General features: G+C 42.3%; 1 protein-coding gene across 18 annotated transcripts in view; it reads left to right on the forward strand.

Moving 5' to 3' along the window:
* Positions 1 to 23,646, forward strand: part of SIPA1L1 (signal induced proliferation associated 1 like 1) — a 360,159-nt gene that overhangs the window by 323,192 nt on the left and 13,321 nt on the right. For all 18 annotated transcript variants that reach the window (XM_070513910.1, XM_044773908.2, XM_070513913.1 and 15 more), the window contains 4 exons: positions 978 to 1,420; positions 14,945 to 15,184; positions 15,965 to 16,130; positions 21,221 to 21,467. In XM_070513910.1, the coding sequence (XP_070370011.1) occupies positions 978 to 1,420; positions 14,945 to 15,184; positions 15,965 to 16,130; positions 21,221 to 21,467 (1,096 nt within the window). The remainder of the gene's footprint in view (positions 1 to 977; positions 1,421 to 14,944; positions 15,185 to 15,964; positions 16,131 to 21,220; positions 21,468 to 23,646) is intronic.

The raw sequence follows: 23,646 nt of genomic DNA on the forward strand, positions 1-23,646 counted from the left end.
ATTGTCTGCCTTTTTCGTTAGAGCCATCCTAGTGTGTGTGAAGTGTTACCTCATTATGGTTTTGATTTGCCTTTCCCTACTGACTAATGATATTGAGCATCTTTTCATGTACTCGTTGCCCACTTGTATATCTTCTTTGAAGAAAGGTCTATCCAAGTCCTTTGCCCATTTTTTTAAAAGGGTTATTTGAAGTGCAAGAGTTTTTGATTTTGATGAAGTCCAATTTATCTATTTTTTCTTTTATTTTTGGGGCGTTTGTGTCATATCTAAGAAACCATTGCATAATCCAAAGTCCCGAAGTTACCTACTTATGTTTTCCTCTAAGAGTTTTATAGGTTAGCTCTTACGTTGAGGTCTTTGATCTTTTCTAGTTTATTTTTCTATGTGATGAGGATCCAACTTCTTTTTTGCATGTGGATATTCAGCTGTCCCAGCACCATTTGTTGAAAAGACTATTTTTCCCCCACTGAATTATCTTGGCACCTCTGTATAAATTTTACCTCTAAGCACTCCTGAGAAAGCTGTCTGCTAAGTAGATGCTAATTGGAGAGGAAAAGGAGATCTCTTTAGGAGTGTCTGACATTAGCCTCCTATTTACTCTGAGTAGTAGGACTTTTCTAGTTATAAGCCTTTTGGAAGTGTCATTTCCTTTCTATTTTAAGATTAAGATATTAAAAACTCTAACAGTTTAGATTCTTTTTCTGATGAAAATGATCTCAATACTGTTAATACTTTAGCATAAGTCAAATAATGAAAAATGGACTCTAAAAAAAACCATTTCCAGCGCTCTCTGCCATGGACACGTCTGAATGGGTTTTTGCAGGTACCTCCTGTCTTGCTTTGGTTTGTCATCATGGGAATTTTTGTGCCTTGAGACCCCCGTAACTAGACACATTTCACAGGATCCTTCCCCTGTTATTTTTCTCTGGTGTTCAAGAAGCAAACCTGCCCCTAAGTCAGTCCTGCTTCCCTTGCAGTCTGACAGCCACTACTCGAGCCACTCCAGCAGCAACACCCTCTCCAGCAATGCATCGAGTGCCCACAGTGACGAGAAATGGTACGACGGGGACCGCACAGAATCCGAACTCAACAGCTACAACTACCTGCAAGGCACCTCTGCTGACAGCGGCATCGACACCACCTCCTATGGCCCCAGCCACGGCAGCACGGCCTCCCTGGGGGCTGCCACGTCGTCACCTCGCTCAGGGCCAGGCAAGGAGAAAGTGGCACCCCTGTGGCACAGTTCCAGTGAAGTGATCTCCATGGCAGATCGGACTTTAGAGACAGACGGCCACGGCATGGACCGGAAAGCAGAGTCCTCCCTGAGCTTGGACATCCACAGCAAGAGCCAGGCCGGCTCAAACCCTCTGACCAGGGAGAACAGCACTTTCAGTATAAATGACGCTGCTTCTCACTCGAGGTAACCGCCCCTTCCTGCTGCCCCTCCCCTTCCAGCCCAGGCCCACAGCGACCTTTCTGCCACATCCCACTTTAATATGCTCAGTAGTGTATAAAGAAAGGGGGTCTTTCATGCAGTGACAGTTGCTTATATATATTTAGTGCCCACTAAAATACTTTATTCCTACAATCCTGATGCATTATTTTTTTTTTAAAGATTTTATTTTTTCCTTTTTTCTCCCCAAAGACCCCAGTACATAGTTGTATATTCTTTGTTGTGGGTGCTTCTAGTTGTGGCATGTGGGACGCCGCCTCAGCGTGGCTTGATGAGCAGTGCCATGTCCGTGCCCAGGATTCGAACCAATGAAACACTGGGCTGCCTGCAGCGGAGTGCGCGAACTTAACCACTCGGCCACAGGGCCAGCTCCCTTGATGCATTATTTTAAACTATGAGAAAAGTTTGCAGATTTATTCTTTGTAAAGTTGTATTTGATTTTATGAAAACTTTCCTAACACATACCAGAATTAGAAAAGAATTTTATAATTTTGGCTTTCAGCTAGTGACAGAGAATATACAGTGGGACAGTCTTTTGAAGACATTAAAAGGAGAGCTTGGCCATCTTTTTAAAAGAAAAGGCTCTTTTCTAAGACTAACATGTCATTGTTGATGATGCTATACCCTTCCTTTACGCTGCCTCTCTATCAGAAAGCTTCATTTACCCAGGGTCTGCATGGAATTTTTTTTCAGTAGTTGGCTCCTGACAGTGATGTGTTGAAGGGGGCGGTATCCAACAGAAAAGTGGAGCTAAAGTTAGACACATCCCATCCACCTTTCAGGATAGAAAAGTGTGCATTCCCGTGTCCTTGGAGATCACTCTGATAGGCAAAATAAATATATTTTTTATTTCCTCTTTTGGATTGAGCCTAAATCCAAAGTATGACAAGATTCTTCCTTTTAGGGGAAACATTCCATCACTGTCTTTTTGCGCCTGTTGATCTCTGAATGTTTCTCCTTTAACCTTTTACTGTTGTCAGTCGCTGATCAGCTTGCGTGACAGCATCTAACCTCACTGTCGTCTGGCCCCGCTATTATTATGCCCTAAAGAAAAATAGCAGAGAAGCTGAATTTAGTTGTACTTTTCAAATGGGAATCCAGGCACATAATCTGTCAGTAAACCCCAGATAATCTAAATGAGAGGGGATCTCCGCTACCTAATTTGGATTGGTTTGACTTGATCAGTTAAATATTCAGTTCTCTCGTTGTCTCTGTATTGTTACTGATAAGATTCTTGAGCGTCCCATCTTTTAAAATTCCAGGTTGGCCCCGTGGTATGAAGCATTTCACAAGTTTTGTTTTTGTTTACCACTAGCGCATTGCAGTAATAAAAGGTGATTGTGACAGGTCTAGAAACTACTCAGCCCCCAGACAAAAAGGCAATTGGGAAAGAAGTCTCAGTATTCTTGAGTTCAGGCACCCAGTTACCTTTCCACAATTCAGAAAATAGAATGTTTGATGCAAGCAGGTTAAGGAAGTGTTTGGAAAAGTAGAACAGGAAGCTGGACATCGAATACCATAATAAGATAATATGGTCACAGAATCACATGACACAGAATTATGACATGTGCTTGCTGTTTTGGGCATGCTCCACCATCTCGTCAACTCTAGCTTGTGCATTGACTTAGAATATTTTTCCAAAATGGTTTCTCTGCGGTTTCTAGGTTTAGCTTGACTCCTATCTCTGTGGTGTTCAGTCCTTCATCTTGAAAGGAGCATGTCTTTTTAAGAATGATATTCCATCTGGGGATGTCTCTCTGGTCTAATTTGATGGCAGGAGAAAGTCAGTTATAGAGCTCCTGTCTAGAATGGCATCACCATGGAGTAAGGGTGAAAGGGCTGGGCCTCTGAACACAAAGCACAAAATGTCAGCTGTGCCATCTAACAAATCTGACAAATCCCGGGGGATCTACAAAGTCCCCCTCTGAAAAGTGGGCACCTGGGCTTGCATTATCTGATTGTGCTGACTGAGGCTGCCTGAAGGCCTCAAAGGATTATCCAAATTTTCTCCTTCAAACTGACCATGCAGAAATCATTTCCATCATCCTTTAGAAATAACTCTTCTGCTGAAAGTCAAACTTACTAGAGAAGAGAAGAATGTGGCCTTTCAGGGAGGGTGGCAGGGCGTCCCACCCACTGACAGCCTGAGTCACAGCCATTTCTAGACTCTGGTAACCGGGGATGCTTTGTGACTTCAGGCTGTTGATCTTGGCAGAGTGAGCTGGGCAATCCGAGCTTTAGCAGACTTCCCTTTCTGGAGGAAAGGGGGACTTAGCCACCAAATGCACATTGCTGGAGAAACCAAAATCACTGCAAATTAGAGTGTTTGTGTCCTCACAAGACAGGAACAGCAATTAATGTGGAGATCTCTTGACAGTGCATAAAAGAGCTTGTACCTGGGACTTGGTGACAAAATCTAAATTACAGTGATTAAGTTCCACTGTGTATTTCTGGCTGGGCTGTGTTCCTACTCCCTCCGTCCTCCAGTCTCCCTGTAGATGACTGTGCAGGTTTTTTGCGCCAACCCATGAGAACTGCATTAGTGTAGGTTGGTAATTACAAGGGGTTGTTATATTCGAATGTCATTAAGAGAAGCCATATACACTGATAACTTTCTGCAATTACATGTGTTTTCTATGAGGTTTGGAAATTTAGGGAGAAATTTTTATTTTTTATGTTTTTGTAATGGCTGTTTCACTTTCAGGTCTTAAACCACTCAAAAAATGATTTGTGGCAAGCATAGGAGAGATGAAGATAGTTCCAATTCATAGTCTTACCAGCTGTGGTCCTTTTTTCTTAGAGTCCTGGTCTTAGCAGTAGGCAGTGCCAGTTTGTGTGGTGACCACAGAGCTCCTTAGTTAGCATACAGAGCCCTAGGCCCCTAACCAATGGTACTGCTGATGGCCAAACTAGATTTAAGAGCACACGTTAGAAAGCTAAAAACCCCACCACATATTTGTACATACACCTCTCTTCTCTAACAGCCTGACCTGACCTGTTTGAGTGTCCAGACTTCTGCACCCACCCTCGTTAGCCAGCCATTCTGCTTTGAACTCTTGCTTCCCATACACCCCCACAGCCCTGTAGCCAATTAGTACTCACTTATGTGATCAGATTTTTCCTGCCATCAGGTATGAGAGGATGTCTCACCCAACTGTTCATCCTAAGCAGTTTTGCATAGAGTGTGCCAACATGGGTATAACGGATAGGTGCTCAACACACCAACATAACAGATGGTTGCTCAATAAATTTTGATGAACAAACAGGAATAACTTCTTCCTAATAGTCCCACTTTTTGCTTGGTGACCCATGGCGCCTACTAATAAACTGAATCAAAAATAACATCAATCCTCAACTCCTGCCTCCTTGAAAACACTGCTACATCTCAAGGCTTATTAGATGGAAGTGTCAGTGTTTGCAAAAGCTGTCATACTTTTCTGTATAGGTGTTTGTATGAAACATAAAGTCCTTGTATGGCATGAATTTTTAGTAAAGTCATTTCTGTATAACATTTTGTAAAATCTGCAAAATATTACAAGGAAGGACTTTATAACAGCTTATATGCAAATATCAATCAGTATCTGGATGTAAGTTGGTTAGTGCCTGACATTCCCTAGAGGGGCTGATTAAAGGCCAGGGAAAATGCCTGCCCACCGTTGTCAGTGCAGTTCAGTTTCATGAATGTGCTTTTTCTGGTTGACCTAATAAATTAACTGATCGTGCCAGAAAAGCTGTGTGTTTCTTGAGAGTAGAGGTAAAGAAGGGCTTCTTAGATTTGGTTTACCTTGGACATTAAGGCATGCCTCAGGCTGCCCTAGCATCCTGGGCTGTGCCTGTGGGCGTACCATCGCTGGTGTGTTTCAGTTTTGTTCTCTGCCCCTTTGGCAGGCCTTCCTTCTTTGTTTAGAAATTATTCTGTTGTCTTTATCTGTAACGTTCCCTTCTAAATCTCCCTAGAATTTTTTTAACTATTAATAATTAATTGCCTCTCTTCTTCATTTTTTTCTTAAGGTGAGAATATTATTTTTCTAAGTTTTATGGACTAATTCCGAATTTGAAAGTGCGGCCTCTTAAATGACAAACCTAGGACTTCTCTTCAACATGCGGTTAGCTCTACCTGCCTTACGTTTACCGATTGTTTTCACTAGTAATTTTTGCTTTGTGCTCCTGCATGCAGTGAATATTCAGGATTCTGTTTTATTTTGCTTTTATCCAGCAGAACTTCAGGTCATCTGGCCTAAGCTATCTTGCCCCGTTTCTTCCAGCTTATGAGAGTGGGTGATTATTTTATCCAGAACTTTAGTGATGTTCAGCTAACTTCAAAGACTGAAAAACAGAAGTATTATGGTTGAATTTCAAGTGAACGTTGAGAAAAATGAGACCTCTGTCAAGCCACAAATGTCAGATTGCTTAATGCAGAGCTTACCAACAAAAAGTTTATCATTATTTTGTTGTTCTGTGAAGTGACTAATGCATTCATCCAGTCAATATGGAAAGCCAAATTCTCCAAATGCCATTAAATCATAAGACCAAAAGGAGTTCTGAAAGGACAGAGTCCATTCCTTGTCGTATTTAAGCAATCCTACCAGGAGGAGAATTTATCCAATTGCTTAAAAAAAAGGGAGGTGTGGAGAATAATTTCAAGAAGATTCTACAACCATTCTGAGTACTTAAGTCCTCTCCCTCTTCAAAATTTTGTCCCATCTGTACCTAGCTGAGATCCCTCTAGCTGCCCCTTAAATATACAACTAAGAGAGAAGAGATGGTTTTTCTGAGCTGAGTCTTTTATAAACATGAAGATTTTTGAAGTCTTAAGACTGTGAAATTTGTAGACACCAACAAGAGGCCATTGAAAACAATTAAAAAAAAAAAAAAGAAATTTTATAACAGCCCTCCACCTCCAGGCAAGTTGCGAGAGAAATGGAGGGAAATAGGTTTGAATCCTGAGATCCTGGTCAAGTCTCAGTTCCACCGTTGACCAGCCATGTGGCCTCTGCTCAGTCACGCCATTTCACTGAGCTTGTCTCTGATCTGTAATCTGATAATACCTGGGCCCCTTACTAATTGTTGTTTTTATATGTTTGTTGAGAATAAAAAAGCTTGTCAAATGAATTGCAAACTGTAAATGTCCTTTGAAGACAAAATGTTCTCTGTCGTTTCCTTTTTTAAGCTCTCCGTCACCCACTTTGATGCAGTTATCCAGCGATTTTTTCCTTCAACAAACATGTACCTCCCACAACTCCTATAACTCTCCTTTGTGTGTTTCACTCTATAGTCATATTTTTGCTTTCCTGCTTTGTTTTCTATATCCTTTTTAATGCCAAACTTTGACATGACACTCAGCTAATGCCTAATAAGATGGTAATATTCATAATTATCTTGTTAGCTCTCTATTAACTAGCTCAGCATTGCAGACTCACTCAGCTTGTGGTCCACAGTGCCCCTGAGGCCTCTTCTGTTGCGTATGCCTAGCCACTCATTTCCCTATGCTTTATGTATAGTGTGCCCTTGTACTTATTAAATATCTCTGTCTTAGAGATGAACAGTCTTCTTTACTGCAATCACTTGGATATCCCTTTGCCAGCTTAATAATTCCTACTCCACTGTTTCTTTTCCCCTCAATCCTTTAGAATTAGCATCTCCTGAAGCCCTCCGAAATTGTAGAGCCCAGTACTGAGCAGAGTTGGCTAATGCTGAACACAGTGGGAGGAGTCCTCCTTAATCATTATCTGTCACCCAGAGGCCTATTTATGTTATTTGTACAAGTAATCACAGGAAACCCGATCAGCTCCCCTCCCCTTGGTTTCAGGCCAACATTCAGCCTGTGTGCGGATTTTGCCACAGCCATTTGACAGGTGACTAATTGCTGCTCTCCCCTCCGGAAAATATCATCCTTAGCGGGCCAGCCTGTCTAAAATCCATCCCTCCATGTCGTGCCCGGACCGTAGATGACTCCAAGTGTTTCCTTCGGCAGCTTTCAGCAGCAGAGGGTGGTTGGCAGGGGTTTTCCACAGGAGGTGGTGGCCTCTGTGACAATGCACAAATTCAGAATAGTGTCCCAGGCCCTCCTAGCTTCAGCACTTGGGGCTTTGACTCATAACCTCCAGGCTGCCCCATCCTGTGTGGTTCATCCCTCTGCAGGGTCAGCTAACAGATGTAGCTCCTCCTTTGTGAAGTGGCACCCGCCGTGAGTAGCAGCCTTTTTGCAGACTGGTCACTTAGCCTCCTGTCCTGTAAAGTTTGACCACAGCTGGGAGTGTAAAATAACCAGGTTGCAGCACATTTGGTTCCTGGTTTCATTTGAGCATCAGGTCAGGATGAAAAGTTTGAACAGATCCAGACCGTCCCAGATGCTCAGTTACCCCATTACCGCCTCTCCTCTTTTTCTGTGGGGTGTCATGTGTGTGTGTGTGTGTATCCTCTCTTCCTTTTCAAAATTCATTTATGGGGGTGACCCAAACAAATTGAAGCTTGGTCCATTTTTAGGGTCCCTATAGTTTATATAGAAAATAAAGCTATGGTCTCTTCACATGGAATCCGGGAGCACCCTGACTCAGTTCTCAGTGTTTCCACTTTGGCCATCCTCGCAGTTAGACTCACTGTTTATGCAATGAGGAAAGCAGCAGATATTAGAGTTGTCCCTTTCTGACATATCTATTCCTGCTCTCTTTCTGTTCCATATTGTTGGCTTGTTACCTTCTTATGCACTTCTTGTGGAGAGTTCTAATTTGCCATGGGTGAAACTGAATTGCAGCGTATTGAATTAACGTGAAATCTCTGGAATAATGGAACAACCCAGCCACACAATTCCCCTTTAAAAATAGGAAGCTAACAACTTCGTTTTAGTTGTTTTGTAATTAAAGCCACTTTAGAGATTCTCAGGGAGAAGTAGATGGGTGCACTTCCCTCCAGGTGGTTCAAGGCCAGCAGGGTTGATCAACTTTAAAAAGCCCCACCGACAGCTGGGCCCAGGGATGAAGCCACAAAGGAAGGAGGAGACAGCCCCTTTAGAGTGGGAGGAGTTGAGGGGCTAACGTAGCAGTTCTTAAACTCTAGGGAACTGGAGAATCCTCTGGGAGTTGGTTAAAATACAGATTTCTGGGGCTCTAAGAGATCTGACGTGTCCAAGGCATCTTCATTTACATCAACATCTGCAGATGGCCACAGTCCATGGCTGGAGGAACACGGCTCCAATGACTTCACCTTCTTGATCTTGACAATATGAAGTCAGATTTTGACGAAGTCATAACAATATGAATAATTCAACGGGATTTGAGCAGCAGTTCTCAGTTGGTGTGTACACTTGGATTATCGCCAAAATACACAACCCAGGCACCACCCCAGCTCTATTAAATTAAAATTTTGGGATTAGGGCCCAAGAATGTGTTTTAAGAGTTCCCAGGTGACCCTCCTGTGCTCACTGAAGTAGAAGCCAAGTGTACTCAAGGGCTCACCTCACTTAATGCTGGGAGTTTGTGTACAAAAAAAGGAAGACCTACCAAGGAATTATTTGTTTTTTGCTTTCACCTTTGTTCTCTATTTAATTGTTAAATAGGACTGTCTTGATTATAACCATTAGTGAACAAAGGTGTGCTAGCATTTCACACCTGGGAGCTAGTCAGCCATCATGTTCACAGATAAAACCAATAATCAGGGTCTATGGTCTTATTTAACCAATTATTCTTTTAAGAATACACTTGTAAACAGAAGCATAATCTGTAGATTTAATTTCTTGCAATAAAAATAAAGCAACGTCCAGTTTCAAACACAGTGTGAGTAAAATACACTATCTTCATGCGTAACTCTAAGTTATATTTAAAATAGATGAGTAATTTGTCATTTACTTGACAGTTTCGCTCATCAAATATTGGTGTCTACAATGGCCAGGGACTGTTCTAGGCATGGAGAATACAGTAGTGAGCAAAACAGACAAACGTTTCAGCCCTCATGGAGCTGACATTTAAACGGGGAGAGAGACTGTAAACAAGACAAAGAAGTTGAATATAGAGCGTGCTACATACATGCTCAAGAGAAACCCTTTGTGCAATAGATATTTACTGGGAGTCTACTGTATTCTGGCATTGTTCGATGTACACAGATAAATCCCTGCCTTCAAGAGTCTATAACCTAGTACAAAAACTTATTGAATGCCTCTTGGGGAAATATTGATAGTAATGAAATTCATATAGGAAGGAAAGAGCTCCAAAAACTGTATATGCTGTATATATTGCTCTCTCCTTTGATGTTTCTAAGCCTTTTCTCTAACTTCCACTTTTATGCTGTATGTACATACATTGTGGCTAAAACCAGCATAGCTATTTTGTAGAAGAGGGATTTGTAAATTAACAGACAATGCAATTTACTTGCTATTCTCATGGCTAATTATTTCTCTTTGGACCAAGCGTTTAGTCTTTGAAAGCCCCAGATTTTTGAATACCAATGTTATCATATCAAAATACTTGTTACTGAGAAACGTATAAAATGTGGGCATTCAAATGTACCTCTGGTACAGTGGTTTGCAAAGTATGAGTCAGGGGCCACAGTGTTAGAAGTGCAGATTGTTTTGCCTCACCCTCACCCCACCCAACCTACACAATCAGAATCTCTGGGGTGGGGCCCTGCAATCTGTATTTTAACGTGCTGAACTGTGAGAACTGGCTCTAGTCATTCAAACACACTTGCACTCACTTGTGGGTACAATTCAGGGCAGACAGAGCAAGCATGTGATTATTCAAGGTGGGAGATGTGTGTGTGAGACCCTGATTCATTGTTTGGCACTTCACTGGAGTCTGCTCCAGACACTATCCACAGTTGAGGCTGGAAACATCTCCACCTCTGTGTTGTAAATGTGTATGAGGTAGGTATAGTCAGGTGAGAAAATATGCAAACCAAAGATTAGATCTTGTCGCTAAGTAACTAACAAAGGGCCACAAGCTGGTTGCATTGTTTCAAAGTATCCTGAAGGCTGCCCTCTTTACCGCTTCAAAAGCTTCTGGGTGGATGCGCCCGGTGTTAACACATGTCACTGTTAACCAGGGCTCTGGTGTTACTTTCTTTCTCTCTGAGTTTATCCGCACTGTTAACCAGGGCTCTGGTGTTACTTTCTTTCTCTCTGAGTTTATCCGCCTCTGTCTTTTTTTTTTTAATGATGATGACAGGGTCACAGATGTGCTTGCTTTTTTTTTTTTTTTTTTTTTTTTGGTGAGGAGATTGGCCCTGAGCTAACATCTGTTGCCAATCTTCCTCTTTTTTTTTTCTCCCCAAAGCCCCAGTACATAGTTGTATATTCTAGTTGTAGGTCATTCTAGTTTCTCGGTGTGGGATGCACCACAGCATGGCTTGATGAGCGGTGCCATGTCCTCACCCAAAGTCTGAACCGGCGAACCCCGGGCCGCAGAAGCTGAGCATGTGAACTTAACCACTCAGCCACGGGGCCGGCCCTCCACCTCTTTATATGTCTTTCCCTGCTTCCTTTTTTCTTTTGGTTCAGCTTTCCTCTGGTAGTCTCTTTTCCATAACAGAGGTTTACTCTTGTTTTGTTCTTACTGATTTAATATACTGCACTTAGGGAAGACCTTTGCATTCCCTTTTCTTAATTTTAAAAGCAAACAAATGAGATATTTATCAAGAGGTAAAAACTAAATGAAATTAAATTGCTTTTACATTTCGGTTGCCCTTTGAGGTTTTATGAGGGATTTTTTCCTTCACCTCCTCTCTAGCTAGAAAAATCTTGGGGAAAAAATTTGTTAGAGGGATTAGAGTATGGCTAGTCATTTTATTATTATTATATTTTCTGGTAAAGTTTGCGCCCAGTTCCTCCTTCTTAGTTACAAAAATAAAGGAGGTGGTTATATTTGGTCTGAAGTAGTAAGGCCCAATTAGTGTGGAAAACCCACCAGATCCCCTTTCTGTGTCCTGTCTGTGCCCCCTCCGCCCCCATACCTCACCTGCTCTCTCCAATCTGTTGCAGAGCTTTGCAGACCGATAAGGACTTCTCCTTTCAGGTCATCTACTTTTGCTTTATTTTTGTGGGTGTGTTTTCATTAAAGTATAGCGTGCATAAAGAAAAGGCACAGGTCGTGAGTGTACAATGGGATGAACTTGCACAGTGAACATACCCATGTAATTATACCCAGATCAAGATTTGGAACTTTCCCAGCATCCAGCTGCCCTCTCTCCCACATGCCTTCCCCAGTCACTCCCACCTCCTCCCAAGGTAAACATAATCCTGAATCCTAAAACCATAGACTCACTTTGCCTATTTTGGGGCTTTCTGTAAATGGAATCATACCATATGTATTATTCTGTGTCTAGTGTCTTTAAGTCAGCCTTATGTTGGTGAGATTCATCTGTGTGTTGCAGGGAACATTAGTTTATTTTCATTGCTGTATTATATTTATGTGTGAGAACACACCACAACTCATTTATCCACTCGACTGTTGATGAACATTTGTTGTGTTTCCAGTTCAGGGATATTACAGATTCGTGTGTGTGTCCTTTGGTCTATATGTTTGCATTTGTTTTGAGCGTATACCTGGGAGTGGGATTGCTGCCTCATAGGATATCCATGCATTTAGCTTTTCACAGAGACTGAACAGTTTGCCAAAGTGGCTGTAATGAGTAACACTCCCTCCAGCAGTGTATGAGGGTTCTAGTTGCTTCGCGTCCTTTCTAGCACTTAATATTGTTGGTCTTTTTAATTTTAGCCATTCTGGTGTGTGGGTAATAGGTCCCTCTTTGTGACTTTAATTTGCATGTACCTGGTAACTGATGATGTTGAGCACCAGAGTTTATTAGTCTTTTAGATAGCCTCTTTTGTGAAATTCCTTTTCAGATCTTTGGCCATTTTTCTATTGGGTTGTCTGTCTGGTTGATTTTTAGGAGTTCATTAAATATTCTGGATAGGAACCCATTGGTGGATGTATGTTTGACGTATATTCTCCTACTCTGTGTCTTGATGAACAGACGTTCCTAATTTTAATGTGATTCAGTCCTTCCTTTTGATCCTATTAAAGAAACCTCTACCTCTATCAGAAAGCCCTTCTTCCATGGTATAGTCCAGAATCTTTAGGCCTACGTTTAAATATACAATCCACCTGGAATTGATTTTTATGTAAAGTTTGAGGTGGGAGTTCAGTGTTTATTTTCATCTGTATGTATTATCTCAGGACCATTAGGGTTTTGTTTTCTTGTCATATTTTGATTTTTGCTTAGTTTTTTGTAATAAACTTTTTTATTTTAGAAGACTTTTCAATATACAGAAAAGTTGCAGAGATAGTACAGAGAATTCCCATATACCCCTCGCCCAGGTTTCCCTGTTGTCATCGTCTTATGTTACTATAGTACATTTGTCATAGCTAAGGAATCAATATTGATGCATTATTATTAACTAATAATCCAAGCTTTATTCAGATCAACACCATTAGTTTTTGACAAATGGAAACACTGTTGAAGAATGCTTTGAGACCACATCCTGTGAACTAAACCTTCGATAATAGAGTCCGCTGTAGTCAGAGCTAGCCGTCTTTGGTCTCAGCTGAAGCCAGAGAACTCCACAGGGTCATGTGGTGGAACTTGGATCCTATGAGATCACTGGGAAAGAAGTGTAGAAATCCTACAGTTAAAGGCCCTCTAGGTTTGGGGTCAACATAAACTCTCATTCCTAATTTTGAAAATTCTGCCTTTCTGAGTTTTAAAAGTGTAGTGAATAGCCTTCTCCTTAAGTCCTGTAGACTTTAGTTTTGTAATCTTTAATCAGAGTTTAAAAGACATTGATGATGATTAGCTTTTTATTTTTATTTTTAGTCATCATTCTGTACATTACATTCCCAGGACTTATTTATCTCATAACTTGGAAGTTAGTACCTTTGACCATGTTCACCCATTTCACCCACTTGTACCTCTGACAACCATCAATCTATTCTCTTTATCTATGAGTTTGAGTTTTTTCTAGACTTTACATATAAGTGTGATTATACAGTATTTGTCTTTCTCTGTCTGACTTATTGCACTTAGCATAATGCCCTAAGGGTCTATCCATGTTGTCACAAATGGCAAGATTTCCTTCTTTTTTATGGCTGAATAATATTCCATTGTGTGTGTGTATCTATATTTATATAACGTTTTCTTTATCCATTCATCTGTCAGTAGACACTTGAGGTGTTTCCATGTCTTGACTATAGTAAATAATGCTGCAGTGAACTTGGTTGCACATATCTCTTCAAGATAGTGATTTCGTTTTCTTTGGATATATACCCTAAAGTGGAATTGCTAGATCAAATGGAAGTTCTATTTTTAATTTTTTGAGGAACTTCCGTACTGTTTTCCATAGTGGTTGCACCAATTCACATTTCCACCAACAGTGCACAAGGGTTCCCTTTTCTCTACATCCTGGCCAACACTTGTTATCTCTTGTCTTTTTTGATAATAATTATTCTAAGGTATGTGGTGATACTCGGTGTGGTTTTGATTTGCATTTTCCTGATGATTAATGATGTAGAGCACCTTTGATGTACCTGTTGGCCATGTATCTGTATGTCTTTGGAAAAATGTCCATTCAGATCCTCTGCCTGTATTTTAATTGGATTGTTTGGTTTTCTTTTCCATTGAGTTGTATGTGTTCTTTATATATTTTGGATATTAATCCCTTATCAGGTATATGATTTGCAAATATTCTCTCATTCCATAGGTTGCCTTTTCATTTTGCTCATGGTTTCCTTTGCTGTGTAGAAGCTTTTAAATTTGATGTAGTCTCACTTGTTTATTTTTGCTTTTGTTGACTTTGCTTTTAGTGTCAAATCCAAAAACTCATTGCCAAGACCTACATCAAGGAGCTTACCCGCTATGTTTTCTTCTAGGAGTTTTATGATTTCAGGTCTTATGTTCAAGTCTTTAATCCATTTTGAGTTGATTTTTGTGTATGGTGTAAGTTGTGGTCCAGTTTCATTCTGATCACCAGCCTTTTAGAGAGTCAATATTAATGCCAGATGCCGTGGGAAGGAGACCTCAGTGTGCCTCTTGGGCCTTGGATGTGAGTGTGTGGAGGGCTATGCGCCTGATCCAGTCTCCTCTCCCCTCCTCAGCTTGGGCCTGGGAAGCGTCCGCGTGACCCCTTGGTCTGAGGAAGGCAAGACAGACAGCCGTTGAGACCACTAGACCTTTTGCTGCTGACTTTCCCCGGTCACTTGCCTCTTCTAGACTTCACTGTAACAAGCTTCAGTGGTGCCAGTGTGTGTCAACGTGTCCCTGATGGTCTTGGCTATTTTTGCTTTTTGAGTTAAAGTGCAGACTAAGCCCCCTGTGACCGTCTTTCACTTTGACAGCAGACATTTAAATTACAGTGAGAAAGCAAGGAAAGCCAGCCAGCCATACCCATGAATATTTTATGAAATAGTCCTTGTTCCTTAACCCTCTGTAACCCCTATCCTGGACGACACTTTTATAGCTGACGTGTTGACCTGCGTCGCTTGTCCTTGTCTCGCTTCTCCTCAGTACCATGAGCTCCCGACACTCTGCCAGCCCAGTTGTCTTCACCAGTGCCCGAAGTTCACCTAAGGAAGAGCTTCATCCTGCCAGCTCCTCGCAACTTGCACCTTCCTTCTCCTCCTCCTCCTCCTCTTCATCGGGTCCTAGGACTTTCTACCCCCGCCAGGGCGCTACTAGCAAATACCTGATTGGGTGGAAAAAACCGGAAGGAACCATAAACTCCGTGGGATTCATGGATACAAGAAAGTAAGAATTCTTTTGCTTCTCTTGCTGGGTGGTTTGCTTTTAATATGACAGAGAATGAACAGGTTGGGGCAATTTCCCACAACAGAGGAGGCCAGGCTTGGGGTTGGGAAGGGGTTGGTTTGGTAGGGAAATTATTATTTTTTTTCTAAGCAAAACTGTTCTTAAATTATTTCTCCACCTCATTCTTTAAAAACGTATTGCAAAACATTCGGATTTGAGATCCTTAGATCTCCTGGGAAAGAGAACATGTCTGTTCTCTTTGTCTGAAGAACAAACTTTGACCCTCTGGTGCTAAGCCCACACTCGTCCCTTTGATGATGCTAATCCCAGCCTCCCCACATAGTTCTTAACTGGGCCCCGAGGCACCAGAGAGAATATTAGAAAGTAAGTGACTACCCCTGAATATAAAGGACTTTTTGACCAAGTACAGTAAAAAAAATAAATGATTCATTCAATTATTTTGTTTTTGTTTGTACAAAGGCTGCACTTGGGATTCGTACCCTGTGGTCTTTATTAATAAGTCTGTTGCTAATTTTGGCTTAGTAGAGCTAATAGCTTCCTGTAAAAGAGGGATTTATTCATCAGACTTTTTATTTTGTGTTTCCCCTTGGTTTTGTTTCTTTAACAAGCTTTTGTCCAATAGATTGGAATGTAATTGAACAGAATTCTCCTTTTCTCTCCTTTAATATTTCTCCTTTGACTTACCTCCTTCAGAACCCATCGTGCCCTTGAATCAACCTTGTCAACTTAGTGTCTACCATCTCTTCCCTTCCTTTCAAGGCGTCATCAGAGTGATGGCAATGAAATAGCCCACACCAGGCTGCGTGCCTCAACCAGGGACCTCCGGGCATCGCCCAAGCCGGCCTCCAAGTCCACTATTGAGGAGGATCTCAAGAAACTCATCGACCTTGAAAGCCCAACTTCCGAATCTCAGAAGAACTTTAAGGTACAGGACAGAGCTTGGGGTAAACAGCAGTTAGAGAGAGGCCGGGCGGGGCAGGGCCGCCCGCCGTAGTCGCACCCTCCAGGAAGGGTTGGTGCCCAATTCCTCCTCATTGGAGCCCACTCCCCGCCATCACCCAGTCTTCCCAATAATTGGTTCACAGTGTTTTCCAAATGTTCTGTCCCTGCCGCCACGTCTCTTCGGTCTGGGTTTGTGTTAACCTGTCCCTGCCCCGTAGCCTTTTCTTCTTCCAGTGTGCCCTACTCACAGTACACAAGCTACACTCTTTCTTGGACATTATTACTCACATAACATTGCTTCTCAAAACTCTGCAGACACACCTGTGGCTCCCTTGTCAGACAGAAAATTTTCTGTCTAAAAGGACTGTAGTGCCTTTTGTCCTGAGGGTCTCCGTCCTCCCACAGGTAGCCCCCAATTCACTTCCTGCCCTCTGTGCCCACAGTATCCTGCGCTCTGGCCTTCCCTCTGCCCCCTGAACCTGGCCAGGCAAACCTCCTGGCTACACATTGTGTGCTCTTCAGTCACTCGGAGAAACTGCCTGAGGGACACTCACTCCCCTCTCCCCCATCCCCCGAAAGCCACCTCTTCATTCTAGCAAACTAAGTCTACACATTTCCCGTTAGAACTTTCTAGACTACTTCATAAAGCCTTCTCTCCACTTCCCTCAGAATTCCAGACTGTAAATGCCTTCTCTAAACCCAGCCCCCCTCCCCATCAGGTCCCTTGCACTTACTCAGAATCCGTGTTTGTGTGGCAGTGGCCAGACCTTTGCATGACCACCTGGAAGAGTTTGTTCTGTTCACCTCAGCTTGAGAGACCCCTGAAGTCTGCTTAAGACTCTCCTCTCCTTGTCCTCTAAAGTCTTGTCCCCTGAAGTATGCAGTCTCACACTCCCAGGACTCGGAGCTGGTGTTTGTTGAGCGGGGCCGAAAGGTATTTCACTCTGAGCATAAAGTATTTCTGTCCGCGGGGTATTGGTCAGCCCCAGGAGAAGGGAGTCCACCCCTGGGAAGGTCACAGTGGCAAACTTTGACACTTTCTGTTCTCTAGGTTCTTGATTAAACAATTTGTAGTCTGTTTGAAGTGACTAGAAAGCTTAAGAACAACTTTGAGAGTTGATTGAAAATGGAAGCTAAAATATTTCCTTAACCACTCACCATCCTTAAACTGTGTTCAGAGGGTGAGAGGCGTGCCCAACTGAATGAGCTGTGTGGTCTTATCCCGTTCAGGCTTTCTCCTCACCATTCTAGTGTGTGTGCACATGTACACGCCTCTGTGTCTGTGCACACCCATGTGTTTGCCTCCAGATAGGTCAGATATACCTCCTAAACTTAAAAATCAACATTTACAGAAATTAAACTCCAGAGACCATTCTGGAGGTTTGCTGAGAAACAAATGATTTATTACATAAATATATTAACATCGTAAATCATTTTAAAGATTTGCCATTCTCGATTTCTGTAATTTCTGTTTTATAGGCCAACACTCAACAGTTCCGACTCATCACCCAGGGTACAAATGGTTTCCTTAGCAACCTCGCCAAAGATGGTGCTTAAAACTTCTTTATTCATCCAAACCCAAAGAGGTGTATTAAAATGTTTAAGTACCAGTTTCAAAATAAAAATAATTCCAGATTTTTCCTTTAAGGTTAGAGGAAAATAAGACTTGCCCTGAAAGGAATCTTTCCTTCAATTCTTAGTTTAACATTTTTGGAAAGGGGCAAGCTTCGAGCTTTCATTCTTTTCATTTACTCATGCACTGGAAATAATTGAAAGCAAATGTCTGTTTTGCCTTTCTTCCAGGTCTTGGCTTTTATTTCCAAAGTGAATTACTTTAACATTCCTATTTGAAACAGGGGTGCACTTTCTTTATGTTGTGACTATATTATAGACCCTCTGCAAAGAAAGAGCTTCTGCTGGCTGAACTATTACTGGAAAGGCTGGAAGCAAGAGCTGGAAATATGCTCTGTTTTCTCTCTGGTCTCATCCTTTTTGACCGGGTTTGGTTTCTGGTGAGTTCAGCTAAGTAGCTCTGTGTGTCTTCTGAGATTCATCGTCTGAATAACCTGGCTCTGCTGTGTCAGGAAGGCCAGCATGCCCTGGAGAAGTCTTCCAGGCCCCGCCTGGCTCCAGGCTCCAGGCCTCTACATCAGGCTTTGGGGAACAGGAGTGGCCAGCTTTGGGCTGTGATACTTGGAACCCACTCACACCACAGTGGCTTTCTTGGATAGCAAGTGCTATCTACAGGCGATCGTTAATATCAAATGACAGGGTCACTCCCAGGCTCGTTTGCCAGCAGAGTGAGATGTCTGCTGCAGGACGGGGCAGCACTCTGCAGGGCAGGCTGTAGCTGAGAGGTGGTGGCTGCAGGGCCCCTACCTCAAGGAAAATGGCAGAGCTGTAACATTCTAAGAAACGTCATTGGCAGACAAAGATGGGATAACCTGATTTTCCCTGAGGGCAGCAGTGGCACGTGAACAGACAACAGTGCAAGCCGTTATCCTGCGTTCTGGCCAACACTCTCGGGTGTACGCCAAAGGAAAAGGCTTAGGCAGCTCTGGTGTTTAGGAAGAGCTGATACTCGGTTATTGCAAGTGCAGGTACCCCATTTCACGGATAGCCAGGACGACTGGAAAGACTGAGAGAACAGGAGACTGACCTGGAGCAAGATGCCTCGTCTCCACCTTGTATGTTGGCTTTGAAATAGAGGACCAGAGTAGAGTAGTGGTGCCCAAAACATTTTAAAGCTCAGGAACCCTTTTTTCAAATAAAATTATACAAGGCAGCCCACTATGTAGAACTGAGAAAGCAGAATTTCTCTGATAGAAGAGGTACATGTCATGGGGTCCTGGGTGCCACCTGAACATCTCCCCTCCCCAAGCAGGGGTGCTGTGAGGAACTCTTAGGGCTCCTTGGAGCGTAATTTGAAACCCTCTGGCCTGATGCTCTCTAAAATCCCTTCTGAGTCTGCCATTGACTCCACTGTGGTTCTTTCTCGGGAGCTGGCAGCAGCGGGCAGTGCCGCTCTCCAGTCTCAGGTGTCACCTGCAAGGAAGGCAGAGGGCGCTCTTGGGCACTGGATAGGTGTGCACACCTTTAATACTGGGATTGAATGGGGATGGGGTGAGGGGTCATCCCAACGTGTTTGGACAAGACTGGGTCCTGCTACTTTTTTATCGGTGGGAAGCATCTAGGCAGATTGCTTTCTTCCATCTCCCACCCTGCCCGCCTTTAATGCAGGATGTTACAACTTCTAATAAAGCACAGTGCTCAAAGGATCTCTTCAAGGTGGCTGTTTATTGCCCTGGAGTATACTAATATTTCCCAAAGAGGCTGAAGCTAGAAGTGGTGGAAAATCTCTCTCCTGTCAAACCATCGGGGTGGGGAGACTCACCGGGAAAGGAAATCCTTCAGCTGAACCCAGAGGTCCTCACAGGGATTGAGAGCAGAGTGAGAACATAGAGCTCTGAGCTCTGGCCTGGCAGGCGGGAGCCTGATGGGGTAGTCCTCGAACCTTGCGGATGGAGGAGTGATGATGTGGTTTTATTATTATTTTTTTTTAAATACAATTAGCAAGCCGTTTACCCTAAGACCCACTCTTCTCTGTAAAGCGAGAAGAGAAATCGTCGTTTCTATACCAAGTTCCCTCCACTTAGAGACTCACAAAGCATTTGTCACAGCAGCTTAGTTTTCCAGGCGGCACATACATACCTTGGGTTTAACTCATCATGAATTTTAAGAAGTGAACACCATCTTTACACAATTGGCTACACCTGGGGCTCATTTACAATGCATTTGATTAATCATTTTTTCATGTTTATGCAGCAGCCATGCACACCACATTGTGAGCAGCTTTGACTTGATTAACCCTTGGCTTGTTGGACAGAAGTGGCATTGGACTCAGAGCACATGAATGAACCTGAGCGCCAACTCTGTATTCCCAGCCTCCTACATGGAGCCATTGCTGTACCATTCTCTCTCTGCCGCCTGCAGGGTGTCATAGAAAGGCCCCTGGTGGCTTTCTGCCAGCAGTGAGTCAGCCCTCCTCCTCACATCTTCACCTGTTCCCCACATTCTTCTCCCCTCCAAGGTGAACAGCAGTCTGAAAGGAACTGAATACAGATAGTGTTGTTGTTAACAGATCAAATACTCTTGGAAGCTGGATATTTAAATATTTAAATAACACTATTTACATACTGTTAATGCGTCTGTCCTTTCTCAGTGAATGAGATTCTCAGAAGCTGGCTTTTTGCAGAAAAATCTCAAGGAAAATCAAATCGAGTCACAAAGGCAAAAGACATCAACAAGAGATACAGCTAGCTGGAACTTTTGTTGGGTATAACTAAATAAATGTTTGTCATTTATAAAGCTGACTTCCCAATTTTTATTTCATGAATGGAAATCCATCTCAAAAAGTAAATTATCTCCAAAACTCATTAAACATAATCTTAGTTGTTAATGTTAAGAGCCACCTATTATTTGAGTTAATACGTCATGATGATCAAATGCTCTGTTGCCCAGCAACCATGTCATCACTTGACAAGTTTCTGAGGAGACCTTCCTGACGCTGGCTGTTCCCCTGGGGACCATAACATTATTTCGTAATACCACTGATACAAGCTTTTGTGATTAGTCCAGTGTTTCATTTAATCCTCATAATAATCCTGAGAGGTATTGTGCCCCCATGTCATAGACGGGGAGTTGGGCTCAGAGAGATTACATGATTTGGTCAGTGACACAGGATTCAAATAAAATTCAGATTTGATCCTCGTCTTGTTCTTAACCATGTCATGATGTTGATGAATTCACTTACTCATATATCTGAGTTGTGAACCGAGCGCTAATAGGCCACAGGAAGCACGCTGGGCTCTGAGGAGGTGCTCACCGGGATCTCCCATTTTAGCTCCTAAAGATGTAGACGGATGGCGGAGCTCAAGGCTTCCTTGTCGGGCTTCTGGATTTGCAGGATGTGTCTGAGAGCAGCAATTTCGTTAACCTACCCGTCCCCCAACCTAGGTCTTGGGTGTGTGACCCAGAAAATTGACTTTCTGTTGTCTCGATGCTGTTTTTCAGTTCCAGGCGCTCTCCTCTCCTCAGTCCCCTTTCCCTACCACCCCGACCTCGAGGCGGGCCTTGCACAGGACGCTGTCAGATGAGAGCATTTACAGTGGCCAGAGGGAGCACTTTTTCACCTCAAGGGCTTCGCTTCTGGACCAAGCCCTGCCCAACGATGTCCTCTTCAGCAGCACCTACCCTTCTCTCCCCAAGTCTCTTCCACTGCGGAGGCCTTCTTACACCTTGGGGATGAAGTCGCTGCATGGTAAGTTTGCTTTCAGCTGCAGCCAAACAGCTCTGCTGCTGATGGCCATGTCCTCAGAAACAGCCGCCACTGAGTTTGCTCAGAGAATGATCACTGGAGGAAGGCCTGCTTGTATACTCAGATCAACCCGTCCCTCATTCAGCCTCTCACCAGGAATTGCAGACCACAGGGTACACATGTGACCACAGGGTACAGACATTCAACCTCACCAGACCATAAGAGTCATCTGGGATGCTTGTTTTTTTTCTTTTCTTTTTTCTTATCGAGGTATAATTGACATATAACATTATATTAGTTTCAGATGTACAGTTTATTGAAGAAACGATCCTTTCCCCATCATGTATATTCTTGGCTCCTTTGTTGTAAATTAATTGACCGTATATTTGTGGGTTAATTTCTGGACTCTCTATTCTGTTCCATTGATCTGTGTGTCTGTTTTTATGCCGGTACCACAATGTTTTAATTACTCTAGCTTTGTAGTATAGTTTGAAATCAGAAAGTGTGATGCTTCCAGCTTTGTTCTTTCCTGACATTGCTTTGGCTATTCGGGGTCTATGGTGGTTCCATACAAATTTTAGGATTGTTTGTTCTATTTCTGTGAAAAATGCCATTGGAATTTTGATAGAGATTGCATTGAATCTGTAGATTGCTTTGGGTAGTATGGACATTTTAGCAATATTAATTCTTATAATCCATGAGCTAAGAAGATTTTTCCATTTATTTGGGTCTTCTTCAGTTTCTTCCATCAGTGTCATAGTTTTCAATGTACCAGTCTTCACCTTTGTTAAATTTATTCCTAGGTATTTTATTATTTTGATGCAATTGTGAGTGGGATTGTTTTCTTAATTTCTCTTCCAATAATTTGTTATTAGTGTATAGACATGCAACAGATTTTTGCTTATTGATTTTGTATCCTGAAACTTTACTGATTCATTTATTCTAAGTTTTTTGGTGGAGTCTCTAGGGTTCTTTCATATAATATTATGTCATCTGCACATTGTGAGTTTTACTTCTTCCTTTTTGATTTGGGTGCCTTTTATTTCTTTTTCTTGTCTAATTACACTGGCTGGGAATTCAATACTGTGTTGAATAAAGTGGTGAGAGTGGACTTCCTTGTCTTGTTCCTGACATTAAAGAAAAAGCTTTTAGCTTTTTACAAGTAAGTATGATGTTAACTATGGGCTTGTCATATACGGCCGTTATTATGTTGAGATGTGTTCCCCCATACCCACTTTGTTGAGAGTTTTCATTATAAATGGATGTTGAATTTTGTCATATGCTTTTACTGCATCTTTTGAGAGAGTTATATAGGGTTTTTTTTCATTTTGCTAATCTGGTGTATCACATCGATTGATCTGTGGATGTTGAACCATCCTTGCATCTCTGGAATAAATCCCACTTGATCATGGTGTATGATCATTTTAATGTATTGTTGAATTCAATCTGCTAATGTTTTGTTCAAAATTTTCACATCTATATTTATCAGGGATGTTGGCCTGTAATTTTTTTTTTCTTGTGGCATCCCTGTCTAGTTCTGGTATCAGGGTAATGCTAGTCTTGTAAAATGAGTTTGGAAGTGTTCCCTCCACTTCTGTTTTTTGGGAGAGTTTGAGAAGCATTAGTATTGATTCTTCTTTGAATGTTTGGCAGAATTCACCAGTGAAGCCCTCTGGTCCTGGCCTACTGATTCAGTCTCCTTACAAGTAATCGGTCTGTTCAGATTTTCTATTTCTTCATGATTCATGAGTCTTGGGAGACTATATCTTTCTAGGAATTTATCCATTTCTTCTAGGTTATCCAATTTGTTGACACATAATTGTTCATAGTGGTCTCTTATGATCCTCTTTCTATTTCTGTGGTATCAGGTATAACATCTCTTTCATTTCTGATTTTATTTGAGTCTTCTTTTTTTCTTGGTCACTCTACCAAAAGTTTTGTCAGTTTTATTGATCTTTTCAAAGAATCAGCTCTTCATTTCATTGATCATCTTTGTTGTCTTTTTTTTTTTTTAGGAAAATTAGCCCTGAGCTAACATCTGCTGCCAATCCTCTTTTTGCTGAGGAAGATAGGCCCTGAGTTAGCATCTGTGCCCATCTTCCTCTATTTTATATGTGGGACGCCTGCCACAGCATGGCTTGATAAGCAGCGCATAGGTCCGTTCCCAGGATTCAAACCGGTG

This window comes from Equus asinus, chromosome 7 (genome assembly GCF_041296235.1).
Source record: "Equus asinus isolate D_3611 breed Donkey chromosome 7, EquAss-T2T_v2, whole genome shotgun sequence".
NCBI classification, from domain to species: Eukaryota; Metazoa; Chordata; class Mammalia; order Perissodactyla; family Equidae; genus Equus; species Equus asinus.